At 41.4% G+C, this 26,149-nt stretch overlaps 1 protein-coding gene across 3 annotated transcripts in view; it reads right to left on the reverse strand.

Moving 5' to 3' along the window:
* Positions 1-1,383: 1,383 nt before the first annotated feature.
* Positions 1,384-26,149, reverse strand: part of ICE1 (interactor of little elongation complex ELL subunit 1) — a 54,593-nt gene continuing 29,827 nt past the window's right edge. Inside the window, exons 16-20 of one of the 3 annotated variants that reach the window (XM_075921506.2) lie at positions 24,256-24,416; positions 16,930-17,120; positions 16,184-16,290; positions 4,303-4,401; positions 1,384-2,547 (exon numbers count right to left, since the gene is read on the reverse strand). In XM_075921506.2, coding sequence (XP_075777621.2) covers positions 2,366-2,547; positions 4,303-4,401; positions 16,184-16,290; positions 16,930-17,120; positions 24,256-24,416 — 740 coding nt within the window. In that variant the 3' untranslated portion in view covers positions 1,384-2,365. Of the gene's footprint in view, positions 2,548-4,302; positions 4,402-16,183; positions 16,291-16,929; positions 17,121-21,570; positions 21,703-24,255; positions 24,417-26,149 lie in introns of those variants that run through there. The other 2 variants (XR_012901813.2, XM_075921507.2) reach the window with 2 other exon arrangements.

Raw genomic sequence — 26,149 nt, forward strand, 5'->3', positions numbered from 1 at the left:
TTTTACAAGCATCTGTTGTCTTATTACACACCCATTATGCTATACTATAAGTTGCTTTACTGTGCTGTGCAGCATGACCATGATACGGCTGAAAGAAAATCTAAGTAATTTGACATTAAAAGCACATTTCATCTTGAAAATCATTTCTACATAATAAAAAGTTGATCTTACTGACAAGATGAGAAATGAAATTTCCTCTGCTTGTAGCACAAGGTTTCGTCTGAATGTTCCATGGAGGAAGCTCATGGGAGCAAGTCAAAATTTAACTGCACTTAACAGAAGCAACATTTTCTTTTCAAATAATTTATTTCAACATTTAGAACAACCAACACAGAATTATACAGCTTGGGCACAGAAAAAAATGTGTACATTAATGCAACTGTAGTGCTCTGGAATGGTACTAGATAGACATAACTTACAGCGAGTGAGTGTTTGCATTTCCCTCTTGCCTACCATATAACAAGCACAGACAATAGCAGCCCTATTCCCTCATTATTCTACCAATATGACTTAACTGTTTAAGTTGAATTGTGTATAGAAATTTTATATTTCTATATTTATTTTCCATCTTGGTCAATACATTAGGAAGTGTTGTCTCAAAACATTACAATTTTCCAAATCGTATGTTTTTATCATATGATTATAGATACAAAAGGACAAATCCTGATGTCTAGTTAGCCACATCAGAAAGCCAGTAATCAGTATTAGTTTTACATTTCTTGAACAAAAGACTGTTTTAATTGATTTCAACTAATTCTGCATTAGACTGCCTTCTAGTGGCAGTCTCCTATTCTGGACATTCTTATCCACAGATGACCAGCATTTCTCATTTCTAATCACAAAAATTAGTTGGTCTAGAAACATATTTTGATACAAAAAACTGAAAGAATTCATCTTAATTCATAGTTAATTAGCTCTAGAAAAGGAATATCAATAGGTTAAGATAAAAAAGGAATTTTATATGAAAGCTGCATGGCTCCATACACACCAGAGAATTATTAGCAGAACTTGTTTTAGATATTATGCCATTAAGCTTTTTAACATGTTTTACCTTGCTGTTATAGGCTATAGCATGTTTTTTTTAAATCTGTGTTGAAATGGTTATATCTGGTGTACCAGAAATCAAGTAAAATTAACTTTTAAACTATTTTTTCTTATGTTAAGGTTGTTGGGAAAGTAGCCTGTTAATAGAGCTATGCGTCATATGGTCAAAAGCAAAATGGAAACACTAATAACTTTCGTTTCCCATGGCAATCAAGTGTTAAACAAATGTATTGGCCAATTATTCCAAATGTAGTAACTCTTATGGAAATCTGTTTGTTTTTTAAAAATTAGTTATAGACTAAATTTAAAGTATTTAAATGACCACCAGAGACAGATGAATAAATGGTTCAATTTTGTTTTTTATTATAAAAACATTTAGAGACACTTTCTAAAAAATGTGTACAAGTGAAACTATATTAGAAATTTAAACATAATACTTTTTAACCAGTTTTCTATTTACACATACTAAAATTCCCAAATTGGAACAACAACAAAATGTGAAACACATTATAGGTGTATACAATATATACAAACTTTCAGAGATTTGTTATCTCTGAATCCTTTATACTGTACATACAATTATTACAAAAGAAGCAAATTTCTGCTTGTCTGATTTGAGTAGTTTCATTACATTAATGGAACTCACAATAGGTCTCCACTACTGGAGTATTTATCCAGCAGGGCTCGAGTTAGCAGCTCTAGTGAAGACCCTGCTAAATTGACTGTCAAATGCACTCCTGTCAACTGCGGTACTCCGTTGGAACAAGAAGCTTAAGGTAATTCAAACGGGTGAGTTTCTCTTGTTGACTCAGCATGGTGAAGACGCTGCATATAGATGACCTAAGGAATGTTGATTTCAGCTAAATTATATATAATTTCCACAGTCTGCAGTTATGGCAAGTAGACAAAAAGACAAGAGTTTTGGTAGCCTGAAGCTCAGCCAATGGAAGACCTATCAAGACAGCACCTTTCCATTTTCATAGGCTCAGGATTTTTCTGGTTTAAATAGTCAATAGCATTAGTGTAACCTATGAGTTACATCAGAACACCACCACCACCACCATCTGTATTTCATGTCTTTCTGCAGCAGAGAGGGCATAAAAATACTTCAGAACCTATTTTATTATTTATAAAGATGTCTGACCAGACATCTATCTAAATAATAGGTCCATACGCTTCCCACCTTCCCCAAAAAGAAAGCACATGGCTCTTTTCCTGATTTTCTCTCTTCATATTGTTTGTAACTTTCATCCCAAAAAGTATCACCTAATTTTCATCTAATAAAAGGCACTTTTTCTGTAGATGAGACTACCTTCTCCTCTTACTGTAATTCTACTGTGCACAGAGAGCTAACTTCAGATATGCCACTTGTGACTGCAGATGGGATACTATTAGTAGATGCTGTTCTCCAAGCTTGGATGGTCTCAACAACTTCTAATGGATTGCTTGGACCCAAGTCGAAGAGTGCATACACTGCTGCTAACTGTACTCCCCAAGGAACATCTGCAAAGATTTGGTAAATTAGTAATTAGGAAGGAAATCCACAGGGGGGGGGGAAAAAATCAGTATTTAAAAAGATATTTTACATGTAATAGCCTTTTCATCATTTAACCTGAATTCAGAAGATTATTAATTGTCAAATTAAAATAATCTATGAGAAAAAAAAATCAAAAGGAAGCCTATAAACAGAAGTACAAGTGTTACTTGGAAAATAGGATTAATGTATCTGCTGTATTCCAAAGCATATCTGATAAGCAAATGCTTATCGGATAGTTGACACACTAGTCAACTAGTCGCTTCACGCTCTCCCCGCCCCCCGTTACCTCTATCAGAAAGAGACAGGGGAGAGGGATGAGGAGGGGGTGCTTCAAAATGACAGTGCTGCGTAGAGTGCCGCTGTACTTGGCGCTGTCGCTTTGAAAAGCCATGTGGAGCCTGACGCCGGGCTTCCCAGTGTTTCGAAGTGGGAGAGCTACATTTAGCCCAGGGACTCCCACGCCAGGGCCCTGTGCTCCCCACAGCGCTTTCATGTTTCAAGTGTCCTGGAGTGCCCTTATCAACTAATTGAATAGTCAATGCAAAATAATTGAATTAATTCAATTAGCCAATTAAAAAAAATTTTACATCCCTATTTCAAAGATACCGTCACACTGTGTGTAATTTAAGACATCTGATTGCCCATTAAAAAAAAAGTGTCAATGTCTTAGAAAAAACTTCTAAATTCAGTGCAGCTATGATTTTCAAAGGAGCACCTAAGGGCGTTAAACATGTAATTCTCTTAGCCTCCTTTGAAAATCTAGACCTACAAACATAATTATTTCACATCCACTTTGACTACAAGGGAAACACCATCATTTAATTTCTCATATCATGGGATCTCATACCTTTAGCATGGTCATGCCTAACTCCAAAGCGAATGCCATCTCAAAGTTATTATAGCACAGGGCTACTCAACTTTGGAAGCCCCAGCGGCCACAATGATACTCACAGCATATGACGAGGGCCACAACTTAAGTGTGGTTGCATATACATGCCAATATATGCAAATAGCTTATTTCACACTGACAGGCATGAATACAAAGATTAAGACAAGACTACACAACACACAGACCCATTTAAGTCAGTGCTACTGATATTAATAAAATGCAATTCTACCCAATTTCCACCTATATGACAGCACTTTTAATGAGCAATGACTGCCCAGGAATTTAACTACTAAAATGCATATCAACAAAAGACCATTATATTGACTACTTTTTTGTTTTGGCTCCCACCCACAGGTCATCTGTTGAGCCCTGCGTAAACCCAAACTGCACCGTGGGCCACAAACAACACGGACTGTGTGTTGCATAGCCCTGTTGTAGCAGCTAGGAATCGAGGAGCTGAGACATATATAGCATCATTCTAACAAAATCAGTTATATACTTGGTCAATTGTCTCCCCTCAACAACAACTGAATAAAATCAACTCCTCATCTGTCAGACATATTTAGAAGCCATTTTGTATGCCATTTGTATGCCACTGCTAATTGATTTACGTAATGCTAAACCTGGTATTGAATGATAAGTTATGTGGCATGATTCTGAAAACCTTTACGAAAGTGAATAACCTTCCCATGTGAATTGTCTTCTACCTCATGCATACAGAAGGACTGAGTTTGAAGGACTGAGTTCATAGTTCCTATCCTTCATTAACATACTGGCAAAACCCCTTGATTTAAGAATCAGCAGTTACGTTTTCTACATGAACGTTACCTACCTTCTTCTTTCGCATGCAGTATAAAGCGCCCAATGACAGAACTGATATTTTTCACAACAGACAAAAATCCTTCCTTCAATCCTATTTGGCCTAAGCGACCTAAAAGAGGAGAAAAACATTACAGTGCTTCTGTATAGGTGATCACGATAGCAGCTTTATTTTTAGACATAGCCTTCCTTACATATAACAGAATGTACAGCACAACAACCTAAGAATTATGAATACCAAAGTTATGAAGTGACCAGTCAATCACAGACACTACTCGGAACCGGAAGTACACAATAAGGCATCAGTGGAAAGACACACACACAGGCAAATACAGTACAGTACTACATTAAATGTAAGCTATCAAAAAATTAAGGGAAAGTTTAAAAGAGAAAACAGTTTCTTTGATTGCTATATTTAAGATAGTTAAACAGAATTTTCTTTTGAATTGCAAAGCTTCAAAGCTGTATTAAATCAATGTTCAGTTGCAAACTTTTGAAAGAAAGTAACTCTGAAAATGTTATGGTTGAAGGACCTTCATTCCTGAGGTGTCTAACAACACTGAGGTTCTACTGTTGAAACCAAAGTCTTGCCTATGTACAAGATGAACAATCCTATTTCAAATCTGAAGCCACAAAATATTGGACTGTGGACTAAAAAGAGGGACTATATTAATATACAACTTATGACTAAATTTAAAAGCACTTTTCAAATTTACCAAAATGTATAGGAAATCACACTCATATCAAGGTAATGTTTCTGTTAGGAATGTGGCAACAGTTTAACAGTGCACAGCAACACTACACAATAATTTAAAATGAAGGAAAACAGGAAGTTACTGCCATATAAATGAAGGTTCTTTGAGATGTGTGGTCCCTATCTATATTCCAAGTGTGAGGATGTGCAATTTCTGAAAGGAAGGAGTCCCCCTTGCTGCGGGTAAGGGTTTGTCACATGGGGTAGAGTATGCATGGTCTATACTCCACTCTTATCCAGATACCAGGCTATGAGGTGAAAAGGGTTCAAATTTGGATGACAGAGCCTTCTCTCATCTTGTATAGCAGATTCAGGAGTGTTTACGTGCTGAGCGGTGTAAGGGTGGAATATCTGAGGAGGTCCAGAACCAGAACTGATGGGGCCAAAATGTGGCTATGAGTATGAGGGTGGCTTTGTCCAAATAAATCTTCTATAGCACCAGTGGCAGGAGGAGAGGGCGTAGTGAAGGTCATCTGTTCAAGGGAGGAAGCAAGCATCTCCCTGAGAGCCCTCCCATAATGTTCCTCTCGAGCAACAAGGGGCAAGCTTTTTGTTCTTGTGAGTAGCAGAGGTCCCATTGGTGGGTGTGGGTGTGTGCACTCCACTTCACAAAGTAGTGCACAACCATGTTATCACGTAACTCCAACTTGTGATTGAGATAGGGAGTCCCGCCGAGTATATTGGCCAGGGAATTGTGGGTTCCAGTACACAGGCAGCTTAAAACATTGTATGGTTCTTGATGCACGAGCTACAGAGCCAGATTAACTCAGAGCGGTAGGCAGCAGACATGATACAGTCTTGCTTGTTGATGTATATGACTGTTGCAGTGTTGTTGGTGAGCAGTTGAAAGTGGAGGGACCCAACAAGCAGGAGGAAGATGGGACTGTGGAAGTTAATTATGTACATCCTGACTTCCCAATACTGTCCAAACTCCTTGATCACTGTGCTGGCCTAAGTGGGCCCCATAACCTATGAGAGAGGCATTTATTGTAATGGGGCTGTGTAGTGTTGGAGGGAGTCAGGGGGTGTCAATCATGAACTTGGAAGGACTAGACCACCGTGTAAAGGAGAACAACATAGTCTGGGGTACAATTTAACCTTAGAGTCTCTAAGGTCTCTGTTGGGTCTATAGATGTAGGAGCTGCCAAGCTTGAAGACTACACATATGAAGATGTGTGTGCAGGCTGCCATATGGCCAAAGAAGGAGAGAGATTAACAGACTAAATGGTCTTTGACATGTTCAATGAGAAATGTCAGTGCTACAAAGCTATCTGCTTGGAAAAAAGCCCTTCTATAATGGAGCTGAGTTGTGCCCAATGAAATGTATCATATAAGCAAGAGTTCACACTGACTTTTTCCTCATTGACACAGTTAGATACCTAGATACCTAGCAGTGCCTGGAGACCAAGATGACAGAGATTATAAAGATGGCTTCCTGTCACGATAGCATCACTGGAAGCCGATCATCAAAGTAAGGAAATACTAATTAACAGAGGCAATGCATCACTACATGGTTTATGTGAACACTCACAATGCTGTCATGTCACTGTGACGAAACGAAGGACCCAAAACCGATAATGTTGCAACCCTATCTGAAAGAGGGAAATTGTACTGGGCCAGATGAATGCTGGTGTGGAATTAAATGTCTTTCATGTCAAGAGCTGGGATAGTGAGGAGATAAGAGGCCAGCATGACTATACTGAGTTTGTACTTTTTCAGGTGTTGAGCACATTTATCCAAATCTATAATAGGGCAGTGCCTTCCACACTTCTTCAGGATGAGGAAGTACATTAGGTGGAAGCCTTGTCTTCTATAATGAGGTATGATAGGCGCTAACACCTCTTCAAGGAGCAGATCATCTGCTTTTTGTTGAAGTATCAGTTGATGGGATGAGTCCCAGAGGGAGTCAGGGATTGGGGGAGGAGGGTGCAGCTGAGCAGCAGGAATGAGAGGAACTAGACAGAATATCTGAGATGAATGATCTCCAGGAAACAACTCTCTATGGTGATCTTGTCCAATTGTGGGCAAAAAGGGCATAATGGCCTCCAAAGATGATATGGGGTGCTACAGGTGACACTGATAGACATTTGCAGGTCTCGGACCAGAAGGTCAAAACTGTGATTTGGTCTAATATCCAGCTTAGATATCTCTCTCACTGCCACTTGAGACCATCTATCCTGGTTCTGGCATCTGTCAGGCTGCTTCATTGGGCTGAGGAAGGTAAGGCTACTCTAGATGGTCCCTGGGGGTGGAAGCTGTCCAGGAGTAGATGTTGTGGATTCTGAACCTCCTCCAAGTAGATGCCAAGATCTGACTATACCCTTTTTAGCAAGTCCTGGTATTGGCAGTGACTATCTAATAGAGAGAGTGGAAGGAGAATGATCAACTCAGGCAAGCAGGATACTATACTGGGCTGTCAGCTGCCCGTGTGCTCCGCGGCTTTGCTCCCTGTCCCCCTGGTCTGCAGACCAAGGGGACGGGGAGCAAAGCAGAGCAAAGCCGCGGAGCCTGGGGTTCTTAAGTTGAATCTGTATGTAAGTCAGAACTGGCGTCCAGATTCAGCCGCTGTTGAAACTGATCAGTTTCAGCAGCGGCTGAATCTGGACGCCAGTTTCCGACTTACATACAGATTCAACTTAAGAACAAACCTACAGTCCCTATCTTGTACGTAACCCGGGGACTGCCTGTATGGCTAAAAGGAAGGGTCCTTCAGATGTGGTGGGCCCCAGAGGAAACAGTACCAAGGCCTCTGTTAAGTCATATGCCAGACAGCATGGGATGTAGGTCCAGACTACACTGTGAAAACAGTGAGAAAGTGGGTTCTGGCTCCAAAAACTCCTTGGACGCTGAATAAGGTTTGTTAGTGCTGGCTGTTCCCAGTGTAGTAGGTGAACAGGCATCTCTGGCAACAGCAGGACTTCATTCTCCAGGGTCAGAATGTCATGAATGAGCAGGAGATAGAGAGAAAACAGGGGAGGATCACTCTTCCACAACAGAAAAGCCTCTGATAATCCAAGGGTCCGCAGTGTGTGGGAGAAGATTCTGGATGGGCATGGCAGTAACTGCAGAGCTGGTTTATCTGGGAAGCATATGGGTACTGGTGGAGCAGGCAGCGTGCACAGCAATGAGCATGCTGCTTGCGTGCCAGGATCACTGTTGGATCCCATATGTGCCTGACCTTACCAGCCTCAAGCAAAACTCTTGGGTGTCAATCCAGTCAGATGTACATGCAACTTCTCACCTGACATGACATGGCTCCAGGAGGAAATGCTGCACTTGGGAGCATTCTGCAGTGAGAATCTACTCTTCCCATGAGTGATTTTTGCTCTATGCCGAGCATGTGTGGTCTTGGGAACAGCACTCACCACCAGTGATGGCAGGTCTTCTGGTTGAAGATTCAAGTGTGCCCTGGATCTCATTGTTTCCTCCATCAGGCATTTACAAAGATGAAGCTCGCAGGCTTCCTGGGCCTAGGGTAAGAAGGATTGGCAAATGTTGCATGCCTTGCTAAGACATCTGTGCTGCTTGTTGCCCACAGAAAAGGAGCATGGAAAGGAAACAGTTTTTGAAGCCTGGAATCTGGGACATAGTCCTTGGGGGTGGGGGAACAGTAGAGGGAATATAGTCAGTGAATGAGAAAAGAACTACACTAACTATCACTTGAAAAAAAAAACCCTTTATGTACAGCAAAAGCTGTGTTATCTGGCCCTATATCAACTGGTCCGATCTATAAACTGGTATTTCTAATCTTCATAGAAGGTTCAGTTGTTGCCTGGCTGGTCTTGGTAGGGGCACAGTTTGGTGGTTCTGCACACTGACCCTGCTCAGCCCCAAGCATTGGCTCAACAACTCCCACTGGCTGGGAACCGCAGCCAATGGGCGCTGCAGGGGCAGAACCTGAAAGTACAGCAGGGGTGGTGAACAGTAGGCCGAAAGGCCAGATGCAGTCCCTGACTTGCCTGGATCCAGCCCCCCCGTGCCCACCACCCGACTGATTTTTCTGTGGGTCAGTGGCCCCTCACCCAAAAAAGGTTCCCCACCTCTGAAATAGAGGAAGCATGCAGATCCACCTGGCCACACCTCCACCAGGAGCAGCTGTCCAGCATGACTGCCTCTTGGATCCAGCACCTCAAAACCCCTCCTACATTCCAAACCCCCTTCAATACCCCAACTCCCTCTTTCCTAATCAGAATTTTAAAGAAAATGTTGGAGAAATAGGTGAGTGCCAAGAACATGTCAGATAAATATTTTACTATACTTATATTCATAATGAAGCAGGGAGTTCCAGCTTAGGCCATGTGGCTGTAAGAGGAACTGGAGAAACTCTGCCTTGCACTAGTTCTTATACCTTTGACTGGGAGCGAGACGAGACCACTACATACATGCAAGTGAATGGAAATGAGTAAAACAGCTTCCCGGCTCATTCACACCCCCAGATGTGCAATACACACAGGCACCATCATTCAATGAAAAACCAATAATATTGTATGTACAACTGAAACTGCAGAGTCAATGTTTAGGAATGAAGAATACTTAATTTACAGTTTATACAGGAGACTGGGGACAACATTATTTCTCTGCCAAAGCACCGTGGGATCTTAAATATCCACAAATAGGTTAGATAGCTCATGTGAAAGAGCCTCTGATTAGCGTGCTGTCTCAGTACTCAGCCAGAAAAGAGCCACCTACTAAATTAATAGCTTTTCATAGCACCTATATGTTCTTTGGAGAGGTCTCATATACATGCTGCATAGGAATAATCCTGCTTTATATGCTGTGCTATTCAGAAGACATTAAGCATGCATTTCACATAGTGCATCCTGTGAACAATGACATTTAGTGTATATTTTACCCAAATAATTCGTTAAAGAACAATAATCAAGTGTGGCAGCATTATTTTTCTTCCCTTTCTGGTTCTCTCAAACTTTAAGGGAGAACACCTATTGCAGATACCCTAATTGACTATGTCTAGACTACATGCCTCTGTCGCCAGAGGCATGTAGATTAGGCTACCAGGCATAGGAAAATGAAGCGGCGATTTAAATAATCGCCACTTCATTTAAATTTACATGGCTGCCGCGCTGAGCCGACAAACAGCGGATCAGCTGTTTGTCGGCTCAGCGCGGTAGTCTGGACGCGCGGGTGTCAACATCAAAGGCATTTGTCGACCACCCAGGTAAACCTCATCCCAGGAAGCATACCTGGGTGGTCGACAAATACCTTTGATGTCGACACCCGTGCGTCCAGACTATTGCGCTGAGCTGACAAACAGCTGATCAGCTGTTTGTCGGCTCAGCACGGCAGCCATGTAAATTTAAATGAAGCGGCGATTATTTAAATCGCCGCTTCATTTTCCTATGCCTGGTAGCCTAATCTACATGCCTCTGGCGACAGAGGCATGTAGTTTAGACGTACCCTTAGTATTTACTGAAGAAATAGCTAACATTTGAGGGAAGAACTTGATCAAAAGGATTTATGGAAATGTAAAAGTTGATCTAAAAAGCTTGCTTCTTCCTCCATGTAGGAGATGCATGAAGACACCAGAAATCAGCTACAATCACCATATCTGATGATTAATGTTATTCCAAAAAGCTAAATCAAAACTTGCTCCCCTACTTCAAAGTGAATGTAAACAAAATTCTGTTTAAAAACAAAATGACATTAAAACAGGTGGATAAGGTAATGTATTTTATTGGACCAACTTCTGTTGGTGAGACACACAATCTTTGAAGCTTACTTAGAGCTCACTGAGGAAGAAGAGGCTGGTGAGGGTAATCTCTCCTTCTGGACTAAATTGAACCCAAAAAAGGTATTATCTTCACTGTGTTCCCATATCTTGATACTATTTTGTTTTAATTAGAATAATTTTATTTTCTACAGTCACTCTTAATGTGCTCTATACACTAACTGCTAAACTACTGTAGCAAGTTCCAAGACATTTAACATATTGTACAAAAGCAAAAAGTCACTAAAATTAAATTAAAAAAATATATTAAGCTAGAAGTTTTCATTCTTCAGAGGTCACAGGTGTTCTCAAATTTTTTTAAGCCCATTTCACAATCTGATCCACTGGGACTCCACCCAATTCCTATTCTTGAAGCCTCCTTTCACACACTGATATATTCTTTACTGTTTGTTCCATTTCCCAAAGCAATGAGTAACTTACTGAAAGTCTCAGTTTATGAGTGTTTCATGGTACTACAACAGGAGTCTAATAATAGTTTCTGCTATAAACACAGATCAGAACACAACAGGGGAAAAATGCAAAAAAGTTCGACACTACAGGTATGTAGACTTCATTATGACTAATATTTTTATGCCTTTTTTCTCCGTCGGCCACAGGGCTGGGGTAGGAAGCAACCCAGGGTAAGGGGCAGGGAACCCCCCAGTGGGCTCGGCGTGTTTCGGGGAGAACCCCCCACCAAGCCAGTGGTGGGAACCACCCACCACTACTAGGGCCCTGGGTTGGGGTCCGGTGGAGAGGGAGGGCCCGGACCCCCCTACCCCATCCCCTCAGGGCACAGAATAGGCCCCAGGGCTTGCTTTGATTGCTGGACTAGGCCCCAGGGCCTGCTTTGACTGCTGTAAGCTCGTGGGGGAGAGGGCGTGGTGGGGGGACCCCGCCTCAGCCCCTCACGTGGAGTCTGGCCAACGTGACGACATATATCATAGAGGCCATATGTCCGAGAATTTTGAGACATTTGCATACCGTCATGGTAGGAACTGATCGCACAGTCACGATAACGTCGTGAATGGTGTTGAATCTGTGTTCAGGCACAGTAGCTTTGCTGCTTCCATGTCGATGAAGGCCACTATGAACTCCAATTTCGGCACTGGAAGTAGGGTAGATTTTGAATGGTTTATATGAAAGCCCAGATTGACCAGAAAGTGCAATGTGGTGTCAGTCATGGCTTTGGTTTCCTGAAGGGACGACCCTTTTATGAGGCAGTCATCAAAGTATGGGAAAATCATAACCCTTGATGCCCAAGTGAGGCCATTATGACCGCCAGGGTTTTGGAAAACACCCTGGGGTCAGTTGAGAGGCTAAAGGGAAGCACTCGGTACTGGCAGTGTTGTGTGCCCACCATAAACCGCAAGAAACATCTGTGAGCAGGATAGACCGTGATATGGAAGTAGGCATCCTGGAGGTCAAGAGCCGAAAACCAGACCCCTTGATCCAATGCCGGGATGATTGTTGCTAAGGTTACCATTTTGAAATGGTGGTAGGCAATGTACTTGTTGAGTGTTCTCAAATCCAACATGGGTTGCCATCCTCCACTCTTCTTCTGGGTTAAGAAGTAGATTGAATAGAACCCCCAACCTTGGAATTCTGGTGATACTTGTTCTATGGCACACAGTTGTAGAAGGTGTGAAACCTCCTGTTGGAGAAGGGTTTTGTGAGATGGGTCCCTGAAGAGGAATGAAGTGGGAGGGTGGGAAGGGGGCAGGGAAGTAAACGGAATAGCATAGCCATGTTGAATCAGTTCCAGGACCCATTTGTCTGATGTGATGAGGGACCATTGGTGGAAAAGCGTCCAGAAAGGGTGATGGAATTGAGAAAGGCTGGTTGCAAGTGGTGGTGAAATGGCTTTCTGACTTTCGATCCGTTTTTCAAACCTGCTGTTTGTTTGCAGGTAGGTGGGTTACGGAGGAGTGCTGTTGGTGTTGGCGTTGGCGTTGAGGTCTACGACACTGTAGTCTTTGTTTTTGACAGAAGGCATATCTGGTCTGTTGTCTAAAGGGCTCCCTGGGCCGCTGGTAGGTCTGGTACCGCGTTCTCTTAAAGGGGGGAGTGTACATTCTCAGGGTCCTGAGGGTAGTACGGGAATCCTTCATGAAATGCAACACCTTCTCCGTCTTAACTGCGAATAGGTTGGTCTTATCGAATGGTAGATCCTCGACCTTCTGTTGTAAATCCCTCGGGACCCCTGATGCCTGAAGATCCTTTGCATGCTGGATGCTGTAATACGGGCCGCGGTGTCTGCCATCTCCATAGTGGACTGTAGGACGGTGCGGGAGATGGTGTGGCCCTCCTGCATAATGCTGAGTAGAGTTGGTCTCTTGTGTTCTGAGAACTGTTAGAGCAGATTCTGTAGTTTGGAATTATTGGCGTTGTCGTAGTCCGTGAGCATCGCTGTATAATTTGCTGCTCTGAGGAACGAGGTGGCGGAGGAGTAGACCTTGCGGCCCATGATGTCAACTTTCTTGTGGTCTCTGTCCTGTGGAGTGGTTCTAAGGTTAGGTTATCTTCCTTTATGCTGAACAGAGTGCACTACTAATGAGTTTGGAGGGGAATGAGTAAAAAGTAGAGTCCATGTTTTTGGGGGCAATGAAATATTTGCGGTCAGCCCTTTTGTTTGTTGGGGTAATGGAAGCAGGAGTCTGCCAGATGTTATCGGCAGGGTCCAGAATAGCCTGGTCCATGGGGAGTGCTATTCTGGAGGTAGTGGAAGATTGCAGTGTGCATAGAAGCCGGTATTGTTTCACCTGCATCTCCTGAAGGTCACACTCCTGCGCCGAGGCCACTCTTTTGAAAAGGTCTTGGAACTTTCTCGCGTCGTCGCCAGATGGTGGGGCTTCGGCTGTGACCGCCTCATCTGGAGATGTTGAGAAATTGTGTAAAGGGTATCTAGCCTCTCCTTCGGACAGAGAGTCCTGTATCTCAGAGTGAGCTAGAGAGTTTGGCTCAGTCACTGAAGCAGTGATAGGAGGTGAGGCCGGTGGTGATCTCGAGATGGCCTTGGGACGTGGCTCCCATGCTTGCCATTGAGGGGTGTATGGTGGCGGGTAAGCATACTGCTGTGCATACCACAGCAGTAGAGGAGGAGGGTAGGCGTACTGTACTGAGCCAGGTTGCCAAGAGGGCAGTCTGTGGGCCAAGCTGAATTGTTGGGAAGAAAACCTGCTCCTTGATTCCATGTTGATCTCACTGGGGGAGTGAGAAACAATGGAAGACCTACAGGACCTCACCGACTATGGACAAACCCAGTGAAATCGGTACCATTGGTGTATGACATCGCACCAGCGATCAGTACTGGTCTCGTCCTTCCATCGGTGCCGGGTGGTGTGGCTTAGTTGGTGCCGAAGGCATGTCGGTACGGGGCTTCTTTGGTGCGGATACCAGTGCTGTTTTTGTATAGTGCTTCGGTGCCGATTGCTCCGTGTTGGCCCGCCCGTGTGGCCGATGCCGAAGGTGTATCCGGTGCCATAGACTGCAGTGCTGCTGATCTCTGTTTCGGCTCTGAGTGGGTTCTCTTATGTGGTGCCGATGTCTTAGGCAGTGATAAACCAGATGTTCCGGGTCTATCCTCGGTGATGACCTGTGTGGCAGTCGGTGCCGAGGGTAGTGAGCGAGTTGGGGAAAGGCCTGTTTTCGACGCCGCGAGGCTGGAGTGGGTAGAGGGATGATATTTGTCCATACCCTTACTCTGCGAGGCCGGTTTTGGAGCCATAAGAGAGTCCTCTGAAGATGGGAGAAGGGACTTCTCGTAGGAGTGTCCTGAGTCTGTTAGCCAGATCACAACGTGCTCTTGCGGTGAGTTTAGAGCAGTGGGGTACTTTTGTGTCTGATGTGACTCCCCCAGACACTTGATGCACTTAGAATGTCTGTCAGAAATGGGCACAGCATCGCGGCAAGACTCGCACCTCTTAAAGCCAGGAGAACCGGGAATGAGGTGCTGGGGGGAAAAGCAGCGAGCCGCAAGGAAGAACTTTTTTTTTTTTTTTTTTTTTTAAACTGACTGGGAAGGAGGAAAAGGGGCTGAAAGAACTTGGATAATGAGGTAACTATAGGGATTAACTGGGTACTTGTCTATTTTTTAACAGAAATTTGAGAGAATGAAAGGCTACATCTGTTGCCGAGGACGGTAGAGAAGGAACTGAGGAGCTGCACCGCGCACGCGCCTAATGGATTTCAACAGCACAAGGGAGCGCTGCAGCACGTGTGCGGTGCAGTAGAAACTGCTAGAAAAAGTCTCCAGTCACTGGTGCAAGGACGCACCAGCACCCAAAGTAGAGCCCCCACAGGGACCACTTGAAGGAGAAGTTGCTGCTTCCACAACAAATGACTGATGTGGTTGTGGTAGTGGAGTTTAGCTCAGAGACTCAAAATATATTTCTCATTCCCTTAATTCCCACAAGATCCCTTAATTCCTCAAAAAATGAGGTTTACAGGACCATGCGAAAAAGGGTTTTTTTCTGACAAATGGCCCCATCTACACGGGGCTTTTTAGTGGCAAAACCTCGTCTTCAAAAAGGATTGGCAGAAGATATGCAAATGAGAGCACGATTTGCATATTTTCTGCTGAAAACCCCCTAGCAGTGTTAGACACAGCCTCTGTTTAAGATTTCCAAAAGGGTCCATGTGAAATGTTTTAGAGGTTTACAAATGAAAAGAAGGCTGATAAACTGCTGTGCTAGAAATTTTCTTCTTTACTAACTCAGAGCAGAAGAGTGTCACCTACTGGAATCAACCAAAGGTAAGCGTATACGGTAATAAAATCTATATGGGATGAGCAAATGCATAGGAAATATTTTAATTTGTACAGAGATTTCCAAGTTACGGTCCACAGAAAGCTGGCTAGTTAAATGGTATTAAATTATTTTAGTTTCCAGCTGCAAAAATGTTTTACAAAACAATTAAGATATACTAAAATACTCTTCCAATATGTGTTTCCATGTAAGAAATTCCTTTCGCAGTCAATGATGTATAATTATGACAGGAGGAAGAGATTGTTTTATGCAAGTTTAGGAATCTACTAGAAAATGTGAGGGAAGTTTGAAAAACCCTAAAATATAGGGACATCAGAATTTAATGTGTACCTTTTCCACAAAGAGAAAAAACTCTTTACTTTCCAGTAATAAACATAGATAGTAATTGAGTCATTAGGAATCTACTATATAGCCTTCCACAAGGCCATAGCAATTTCTGTTCACAAGACTGAAATACAGATCAGTATCACTCATCTTCACAGTCAGAGGGAATAAATCTTCGATAAAAATTGTTGACTCAATGGTGAAATATCACATTTAAAGTAACAATGAAATTGAAAAGCCATTCCAGCTTCCAGAAGTCATCCAGGCATTTTCAAAGAGTGTATTTATAAAAAGTAGGAATTCAACCAAAACATGTTTTACTCACCAATTAGCCTGAGTGTTGATGCTACAATAATATCTGGGGTAGGTGGAATAGTCTCATGTCCTTTCCTATGCTTCACCCACTTATCCATGACAGGCCAAAGCTCTTTACTGTGGAAGAAAATTGGAGTTGAAAACATCAGACTTGAAAGACTCTGTGTACAGTTATGGTGTTGTTAATCATGTGATAAAACTGAAGAGCGGTGTGATACATTTTTATCCGCCTTTTATAATCTCACCTGCTCAATAATTCATCTACTTGGAACTTGTACATTTTCAATCCTTGAGCAGTTGTTTTGTTTATCTTTTTAATAGCCAGTTAAAGAAATTACTTGCCTCCTGAAGAAGAAACCTAAAATACTAGACTCGTCACACTGTGTCTGGGTTACAGCTGTTCAATACTGAAGTAGTTTTGGCTACAGTGCATTTCAATTTTCAGGTGCATTTTCTAGTCATTCTTTTGTCTGATGGAAATTAACCACTGTTTTTAGAAGATCAAGCATTTCATTTCCACTCATACATTGGGCTGAGGCGCTACTAAATCTATTTACAAAGCAAATAATTTTTGACCAGTTGCTATTGCTAGTATGGACTGATACTACCAAAAAGAGTAGCCATTTTACGTACAGAATCGTCATCAGTTAGAGAAACATAACAGGATTTTGTTTTTAAAGCTCATTAGCTAAAAGCAAAATCATTGGCTTTTGAATATAACGAACAAGAAAACATAAGGAGTAAGTAGCACAATACCTTATGATATTGTCATGGGTCCAAGTCCATTTCAAGTGACAGCAGAGGAGATCAATAGCAAATATATATTCCCAAGTGCTTTCACTCAAGTCTTCTCCATATTGCTCACTCAACTGGAATTCCATTTTTGGACACAACTGTATTGCCAAAAGCAGGCTTGAGACCATAATGCCTGTATCCAAAGGTGGAGTCTGGAAAGTTAAAATTGATTTATCTTAAAATAGGAAAAGGCAAGTATCCCAAACTAAGGATACTTTTCTCAGTATTTTACCTTAAAAATGGCCAACAGACAAACCATAATCCATGATTCTTACAAGAATTCACTTGGTATGAATACTGTAATTTGATCACTTTGGGAATTATAACCCCACTTACATATCCTCAGTATTTTCCTTTTCTATATATGGCACCATTCCAGACATGATTTTTTGCAATTATTACATTTTCATTTGTCTGAATTACGGTAGAATGAGAAAACGTTTTTCACTGCAAAAAGATAGTTGCTCACAACTCACATTAGTGAATTTTTGAGTTAAAATGTTGCGGTTGTCTAATCCTTACTAAATGCTAGTTTCGAAGCGAGTGTGTCAAAAATATTTTAACCTAGCAAAGTAACGTGACAAAGCTATTTAGCACATTAAACTGAAGCTAGAACTATCAGCAAATTTAAATGCAGCTATAGTCTTTAAATATCCAAAATATTTAAATGCTGCTCTCTCAGTACAAACTCAACAGATACAGTTTTCTCAGAACAGATGTTGATACAATAGAATAGCAGTAAATTCTGGAATGAGTATGCAATACACTAAACTGATACTATGACTTAGAATGAAACTGGGATATTTATACTTTTATAGACAGGGTGAATTCTGATTGGATAATAAGGATCCTTATATTAGGCACTGTTACTTACCAGAACCTATTCTTCAAAAGCTGACTATGAATTTCCACCTAAGGAATATGATGTCCTTGGCACTGAGAGATGGAACTGATTTGAAAAGCCAAATCCACAGAGGGAAGAGAAGGTGATCATGAGAGTCCTAGCATGAGGATAACATCTTCACCCTACTCCACCTAAGGGAGTGTCACCATCACCTCAATTCCTTCTTTCTATCTGCAGCACCCTGATATTATATACAACTCCAAGGCAGAAAGGAAGATGGGCAGATAACCATTTTTTCTTTGGAAGTCACCTCTGTGCACTCAGGCTATCTACCTTTTCATAACTGTTCGAGATGTGTTGTTCACTTCCACTCTATCTTAGGTGTGTGCATGCTCATGTGTGCCATCTCTACAGATTTTTGCCTTAAGAGTATTCATAGGGTCAGCTCTGAAGCCCCTTTCACAGTGCTGCACTCACACGCTGGTGTATTTGGCGCTAGTAGATTAGTATAACTGGAGACCCTAGCATCAGAGAACTGAGTCTTCTGACCAGGGTTGGGGGGGGACTCCATGTGGAGCACCCTCAAATGAATATCCTGCTCCCTTTGAGTTTGAGGGCAAATATTTTTACAGGTACCACACCTCTACTTTCTGTGGGGCTCCCCCATGCACTTTAAACAGCTATTGTGAATGTCACTATTAGGCATCAGCCAGTTGCACCAGCCAGGACTTTAACTGATCAACTACTCTAGCTTAGCTTAATGGTCTAAGTAGCTAACAAGGCAAAACAAAGGAGACAGAACAATGCAATGTAAGAACTGCTAATGGCCTTATGATGCAAGACAGGGTGCTTAGACCAATGGTCACAGGTGGTAAAAAGAAACTGAAAAGTTGTGTAGGCAGGGTCAGCAGTACCTAATATACCAGCATGAACCCAGCACAAAAGGAGGCACCACAGCAAACCCTACAGATGACACTAAGACAAAAATCTCCAACTGTGTGTGTAGGCACATGCACACCTAGAATGGAATAGACATGACCAAGCACTTGAACAGCTATTGATGAGTAACCTCTCTTTTGTAATTGAGAAGCTCTGTAGTCTCACGTGAGAGAGATTAGAAAGCAGTGTACTACCAAGACGACTGCAGGGAAGGAATTCTTAACTAAATATGGACCACTCTCTGCAACTGGGGAATCAGAGCACAAAGCTAAATCCAAAGAGTACTCATTGGTGAACATTTAGTCTTAATTTCAAGCTGCTGCATTATACATCTTCTCTAGGGAAACTAGCCAGAAATATGCCACTAATACAGTGGTGGCTCTAGTGGAGTCAATCTTTAAATCAGGGGACACTAGTTTCCTAACAAAGATGTAACAGCATTTCTGTGTGGTAAGGCAGTACTGCCATTCCACTTTTACAGATTGGGCATGGAAATTACAGAAAGATTAAGTGACTTGCCCAAGTTTCACATTATGGATGTTAAATATGGGTAAACTGAATAGTCGAGTAACCTCATGAATTCTTATCAGTTAGTTGACTATTCTACAGTCGCCAAAGGTGGGGCTGGTAGTCAGTGCACTCTGGCTTCACCCTTGGAGCCCTCTGCCACTGGCGAGGGGAGCCAGTTTACAAAACAGCTCCCGTTGCAGACTGCCTGCCTGTTGCCCAGTGCTGCTGCCTCTAATAAAGAGGCAGCAGCACAGGGTGGCAGCAGCCCCTGTCTAGGGGATGCCTGAGCTCCCAGACTCAGTGCAAGCTGAAACTGAGCTTGGCTGCCCGCCTATGTGGCTACTAAAAACAGCCACAGCAAGTGAAGGTTGGCCTGGACCCGGCGTGAGCCAGGACTGAGCCGGGCTGCCTGCCTGCTAAAAAATGTACTGAAGGAGGCAGGGGAGGGAAATGCATGTAGTCTATAATATAAACCTATAAGGTTTTGCTTATTGGTTAATCGACTACACTATTACATCCCTATTTCACATAGTAAGTTTTTGGTACTTGAACCCAAATCTCCTAAGTTCTAGGTTAGAGCCATAACTAGTGGAGCATTGTTCACTGTCCCATATTCTACACGTAACCTATAGAGTTTTCTAAGTGGCCTGGTATTTTCCAGGTAAAAATAATCATTTTTACATCTAAAATATGCAGAGGAACATCCCCTGGCTGGGACTGGGATCTGGCGGAGAACAAGAAGTGGAGCAGCCAAAGCTTAAGCTTATTTACCCTCCTAGCAGATGGTAATTTTGATGGAAATGTGCTCAAGAGGACTTGTTTAAGAACACTTGACTAGATACATTAAAAGTCCCAATCGAGGAAGACAGTTCTACTAATTAAAAACAACAAACAATCTGGTTTAGAAGTGAAGTGAAGTGAAGCTGGCTATCAAAAATAATATATAACAAATGGAAGAAAGGAGAAGTTGATTGCAATGAATATAAATTAGAAGTTAGGAATTATAAAAAGTTAAGTGAAAGAACACAAGGAGAAATTCTATGGCCAATAGATCTAAGGGCAATGACGGAACATTTTTTAAAGTATACTAGGAACAAACAAAACTCTGACAAAGGTATTGGCCCATTACTAGGTGGAAAAAATAGCAGAATTATCATTAATAATGGAGAAAAACAAGAGTGTTCAATAAATATTTCAGCTCTGTATTTGGAAAAACACAGATGACAAAAGTCTCTTCATATGATAATACTTTTTCCACTCCACTAGTACATCAAGAGCATGTTAAACAACAAACTATTAAAATTAGACATTTAAAAATCAATAGGCCCAGATTAATTAAATCTAAGAGTTTTTAAAGAGCTGGCTAAGAGCTCACTGGACCAGCAAAGCCAATTTTTAATAAGTTTTGCAGCATTGGGGAAATTTCAGAGATTAGAAGAAACTTAATGTTGTGTGAATTATTTAATAATTGCAAATATGATCACCTAGGTCATTTATAGGTCTATCAGTCTGACATCAATCTTTGGCGAGATATCAGAGTGGCTGATCTAGCACTTTCATAATAAAGAACTAAAGAAAAGTATGAATGCCAATCAACATGATTGGAAAACTGATCCAATTAAACTGATCCATTATGGAAAACTGATTCAGTTAAATTAACCTGATATCTTTTTCAAATGAGATTACAAATCTGGACAATAAAAGGTAGTGTTGATGTAATTATACTTGACTTCTGTAAGGCAATTTATACGATACTGCACAAAATTTTGAGTAAAGCACTAGAAAGATATGATGTTAACACGGCACATATTAAATAGATTAAAAACTGGCTAATAGGTCTCTAAATCTAACTGTAAATGGGAAATCAGCATTGAACTGGTGTAGTGGGGTCCCACAGAAATAAATGTGTGGTCCTATACTATTATGTATTTTTATTAATGACCTGGAAGCAACAATAAAATCATCACCATGCCATTTGCAATCTTTATCAAACTGGAGTGGTAAATAATGAAAACAAGTCACTAACACAGAGCACTCTGGATTGCTAGTTAAATTGTGCCTAAGAAAACACCACAATTTAATGTGTCTAAGTGTAAATATATAAATGTAGGGACAAAGAATGTAGGCCATACTTACAGAATAGGGATCCTATCCTGGAAAACAAAGTTTCTGAAAAAGATTCAGTGGTCATGATGGACAATCAACTGAACATGAGCTCACAGAGTAACACCATGGCCAAAAAAAACCCTAATGTAATCCTGGGATGCATAAAAAGGGGAATCTTGAATAGGAGTCAGAGTCTATTTTACCTCTGTATTTGGTACTGGTACGACCGCTACTGGTATACTCTGTCCAGTTCTGGTATCCACAATTCAAGAAGGATGTTGATAAACTGGAAGAGGTGTGGGAAGGCTAAGAGGCAACTTGATCACTCTAAGTACCTACATGGGGAACAAATATTTAATAATGGGCTCTTCAGTCTAACAGAGAAAGGTATAATATGATGCAATGGCTAGAAGCTGAAGCTAGACAAATTCAGCCTGGAAATAAGGTGTACATTTTAAACAATCACAAAATTAATCACTGGAATGAATTACCTAGGGTCATAATGGATTCTCCATCACTGAAAATTTTTAAATCAAGATTGGACATTTTTCTAAAAAGATATACACAACAAATTATTCTGGTGAAGTTCTATAGTCTGTGTTATTCTGGAGCTCAAACTAGATGATCACAGACTCCTTTCTGGCCTTCAATTCTAGGCACAATGTGCACCCCAGTACAGAATAAACATATCAGTGATGATTATGATTAAAAAGGGATCAGGCAGAATAAAGGATTCCTCCTTGAGAATATTATCCCTATTCTATTACCAGCAAAGCTGTTTGAGCCCTTGAGGAGCAATAGTCTGTCTCCTCTGAAAGCAATGCTTATGTTCTGCCACTTACATCTGCAATGATCTCATGTTCAGACTAGAAACAAAGTGACATAGGTCAATGAGGACATCAGACCCAGTGGTCTTAAAGGCTGTCGTCTGCACTAATTGTTCAAAAAATTCTCCTGTCCTTAACAATTTTCTGTGCCAATGGTGCAATCTGAGGGATCCACTCTCTGTCAAGACCCAAGAAAATTGTGGTCTCAAGACCTTGGGAGAAGGTGATGCTGAATCCATAGCAGAGGGATCTCTCTTGAACTATACAAGAGGATTTTTGCACAATTTCTTCTCATTCAGTACCAATAATAGACCCAGTAGAATATCAGGCTCTAGGCACTGAAAGGCAAAAGATAAGGTTGCACCCACATCATCTCACCATGGTCCAGAGAATGGAGGCAGAGCAAGCTGAACATCACATAGCAGAGAGGGCCTCTCTCATCCATATAGTAAGGACTGGATATGGGTCTCAGATTCTGGAACAATTGTGGGCAAGAGGTACATCTCTAGCAGGCTTTAAGGGGCTCAACGTGCAACACCATCTCAGTAAGGGGCCCACACCCAGCGGAAGGCTATGACTATTCTACAATTAATTAAACTATACTACACTATTTGCAATATAATATACAAGGCTAGGGTCTCGTCTTGAGGGCAAAACAGAGCTAGTTCTATTCCCCATTTGCAGCAGTGACAAAGCAAAAAGCTCATGGAGAGGGTGCACTCCCTTACATAGAACAGTTCAATGATGTCATCTTCATGCAAGATCTCACCTCCTCCCACATTTACTGCTTTTCAAGACAGTTCAGAAGCTCAATACCAGAGGTGTCAAATCCTATGAATAGCAATTCAGAAGCTCTTAGAGTCAAAACACCATTTTTAAAATTGCCCTTGTAAGCTTAACTCTACCCTCTTCCATGTCCAATCAGTGCACTGAATGAGAAAGGTATTCTACTGGGGAAAAAATGTGTGATCATGTAATTAAAGACTGCATCATAATGCAAACATACAAAGAGGCAAAATTAAGGTTGCAAAGGAAACTGTAATCTACCATTTTAAAATTTCTGAGTACTGGACCTGTATTCTATATTTTAAAGAAAGATTTTTTTAAAAAATAATTTCCTAAGGTTTGTTGGGATTTTTTAAAAGGAAAAAGATAAAAATTTCTAGTATACAATCGTAACTACTGGCCCCTCACACATCAGCAGCATGCTTGAATCATGATCCTCCAGCACTGCATAGACTCCTACAACTTCAGATGTGGAATGAATAAGACTAGCAGTTAGTGTGAGTATCCTTATCTCAAAGCAGGAATAAGTCACCAGCATACAAAGGTTATACCTTTAAATACAACAGTATAAAAGCAGCACAGCTTGTCTGTAAGCAAAACCTTTATGAAGATGTAAACAGATTTAAGAGCTTATAATGGAGGTAACTCATTTTAGTATGTCAAATGGGATATAGTTAATGAAATTTAGCAGTTTTATGCACCAAAAAACCATTCTATAGTTACATTAGATATGAAACATACTGTATATGAATATAAGTGATGATATGTTACAAAGATTTTAACAGCAAGAGTTAGATGGCTGTATTACTTCTTATAGGTCACCCCAGAAAAATAATCGCAGGATGGGGAGGACGACAATGGCTTTTATTTCTATAGAGATATATGGTGGGAGAGGTATGGAATGGGTGACAAGTTTCAGGATGCAGCAAAGAACGTGGCTATGGGGTCACATATGAAAGATGTTAAGAGTTAAGATGGGGGAGGAGATTTTATAAAATCAGAGTTAAAACAGGAAAGTCAGGGACAAGTTAATGGACTTGCAGGCAAAGTTTTAAAAGAGAACAGGTTTAGAAAGAAAAAAAGAGACACATATGTTTCATCCAGGTTTTAACAAAATGACACCTGACAGTAGTAAAAGCCAGAAAAAACAGCAGTATTAGGTGAAAAATTTAACAAATGATGTGGGGGATTTGTAGCTGTATAATTAGACTTTGATCTTTCATAGAACTCAGTGCAGACATGGGGGCCTGCCCAAACAGTAAAAGTGCAAGTTACCTTTTCCCAACTGAGATATGCACTCAGACAGGTCAGCACCTCTCCTCTTGCACGTTGTCTGACAATTAATTGCATAGCTTTATTAATCACACCTTGGAAGGAGAATATATCAATCCACACACTTGTGATAAACAAAATTAATTTGGCAGATTCTGGGAAGTCTAGAAGAGAGAAGAGAAAGGACAAATTAAAAATGAGAAACTTCTGAATACTCAGATTATGAATGGTAGCACCTTACAGGCATTTTATCTAATTTTTGCAGCACATAAAACAGGTACATAAGATAGATTAGCACACTTTTTAAAAAGTTTGAGCTACTTTACTAAAATCATTTTCAGAAGATTATTCTTCGCATATACATAACATCTTCAAAATCATTCATCTTTCAAACAGGAATTATAGGAACTGGTAGTGTAATTTACATTAATTATTTTGGCAAATTAAAGTTACACCCAAGATTATGAGATTTGAAAAAAAAATATTTAATTTTATTTTGTATAATTGATACTTACATTATTTTCCCTTGTGTGGGATTTTATTTTTGAACCAAGTAAGGTGTCTGGTGTTCACAAAATCCCCTGACATTGTATGGAAAAAATATGTCCTTAGGTTTGTTTTAAACTGGCTGCCTATTAATTATGTTGCATGACCCCCTAATTCCTGCGTTACTGAAGTGGTCAACACCACAAACATCCGATCTGACCCCCACACACACAGGTCACAATTTCTCCCATGAACTGGATTAACACTTATCCTTTACAGAAGGGGTGGGCAAAAGCCTCTCAGTGGGGTAGATCTGGCCCACCTAAGGCTTTGATTCGGCCCGCGTGGCAGTTTCAGGCCCTGCCCCCTAGCATGTTGCCTGGCAGCTGCAGGGAATACATGAGCCCTTTAAATAGAGCAGTTAAAATGGCTCACAGGTCCCAGCTCCCTTGCAATGAGCTAGCAGCACTGGCAGCTGCAAGCCCTTTTAACTGATTATATTTAAAGGAGTGGCGCCTGCCAGGAAGCTGCATTGCCTAGCAGCCATCCAGCAGGCACAAGCCCTTTAAATAGAGGCAACTGAAAGAGCTTGCAGCACCTGGCCCAACGCTAGCCAGGGACTCCCAAACCCTTTCAACTGCTTCTAGTTAAATGACTCATGCCTTCCCTGCAGTTCCCAGGCAACAGCCCTGGGAAAGGGGTGAGCCTTTTAAATAGAAGCAGTTGACAGGGCTCTAGCATCTCCGCCTCCCAGGCAACGTGCTAGCAAGCAAGGCCAGGAGCAATGAACCCTTTAAATAGCAGGAACTGAAAGGGCTTGCAGCTCCTGCCCCCCACTATTGTGATGTCTGGGAGATGCAGGGGAGGCATGAGTCCTTTCAACTCCTGCTATTTAAAGGCCCTGCCCCTTCTGTGGCAGCCTGCAACCCGTTCAAAAATGATTGCACACCCCTGATTTAGAATGAGATCTAACATCACCTTAAAGACTAAGTGAAGGTGATTCCCATCACTAGCCTCTGGTAAGCTGTTCCAATTGTAAATCACTCTCAATCTTGCAAAACTGTATCTTATTTCACAGTTCAACTGCCAGCCAATTAATCTTGTTATACCTTTGATAGCAAGACTGAACCCCTGTGCTCCTATTATCAGATATTTTCCCATGTACAAGTATATATGCCTAGTAACCATGTTACCTCTCAACTTTCTCTGTGATTAGCAGAGTTCCTTAAACCTCATATCATAAGTGTTGTCTTATTCCTTTGAGAGTCTGTGTACAAACTCAGATAAAAATAGTCATATTTGGAGAGCAGGACTGGTAATTAATCACCTTCATCTAGAAGCTAGCTGGCAAGTACACCTTAAAATCCAAGAAACCCGACTTCACCAGGTCCTTCCTGCACGGATTTAAGTT

This window comes from Pelodiscus sinensis, chromosome 2 (assembly GCF_052426305.1).
Source record: "Pelodiscus sinensis isolate ZL-2025 chromosome 2, ASM5242630v1, whole genome shotgun sequence".
NCBI lineage: Eukaryota > Metazoa > Chordata > Testudines > Trionychidae > Pelodiscus > Pelodiscus sinensis.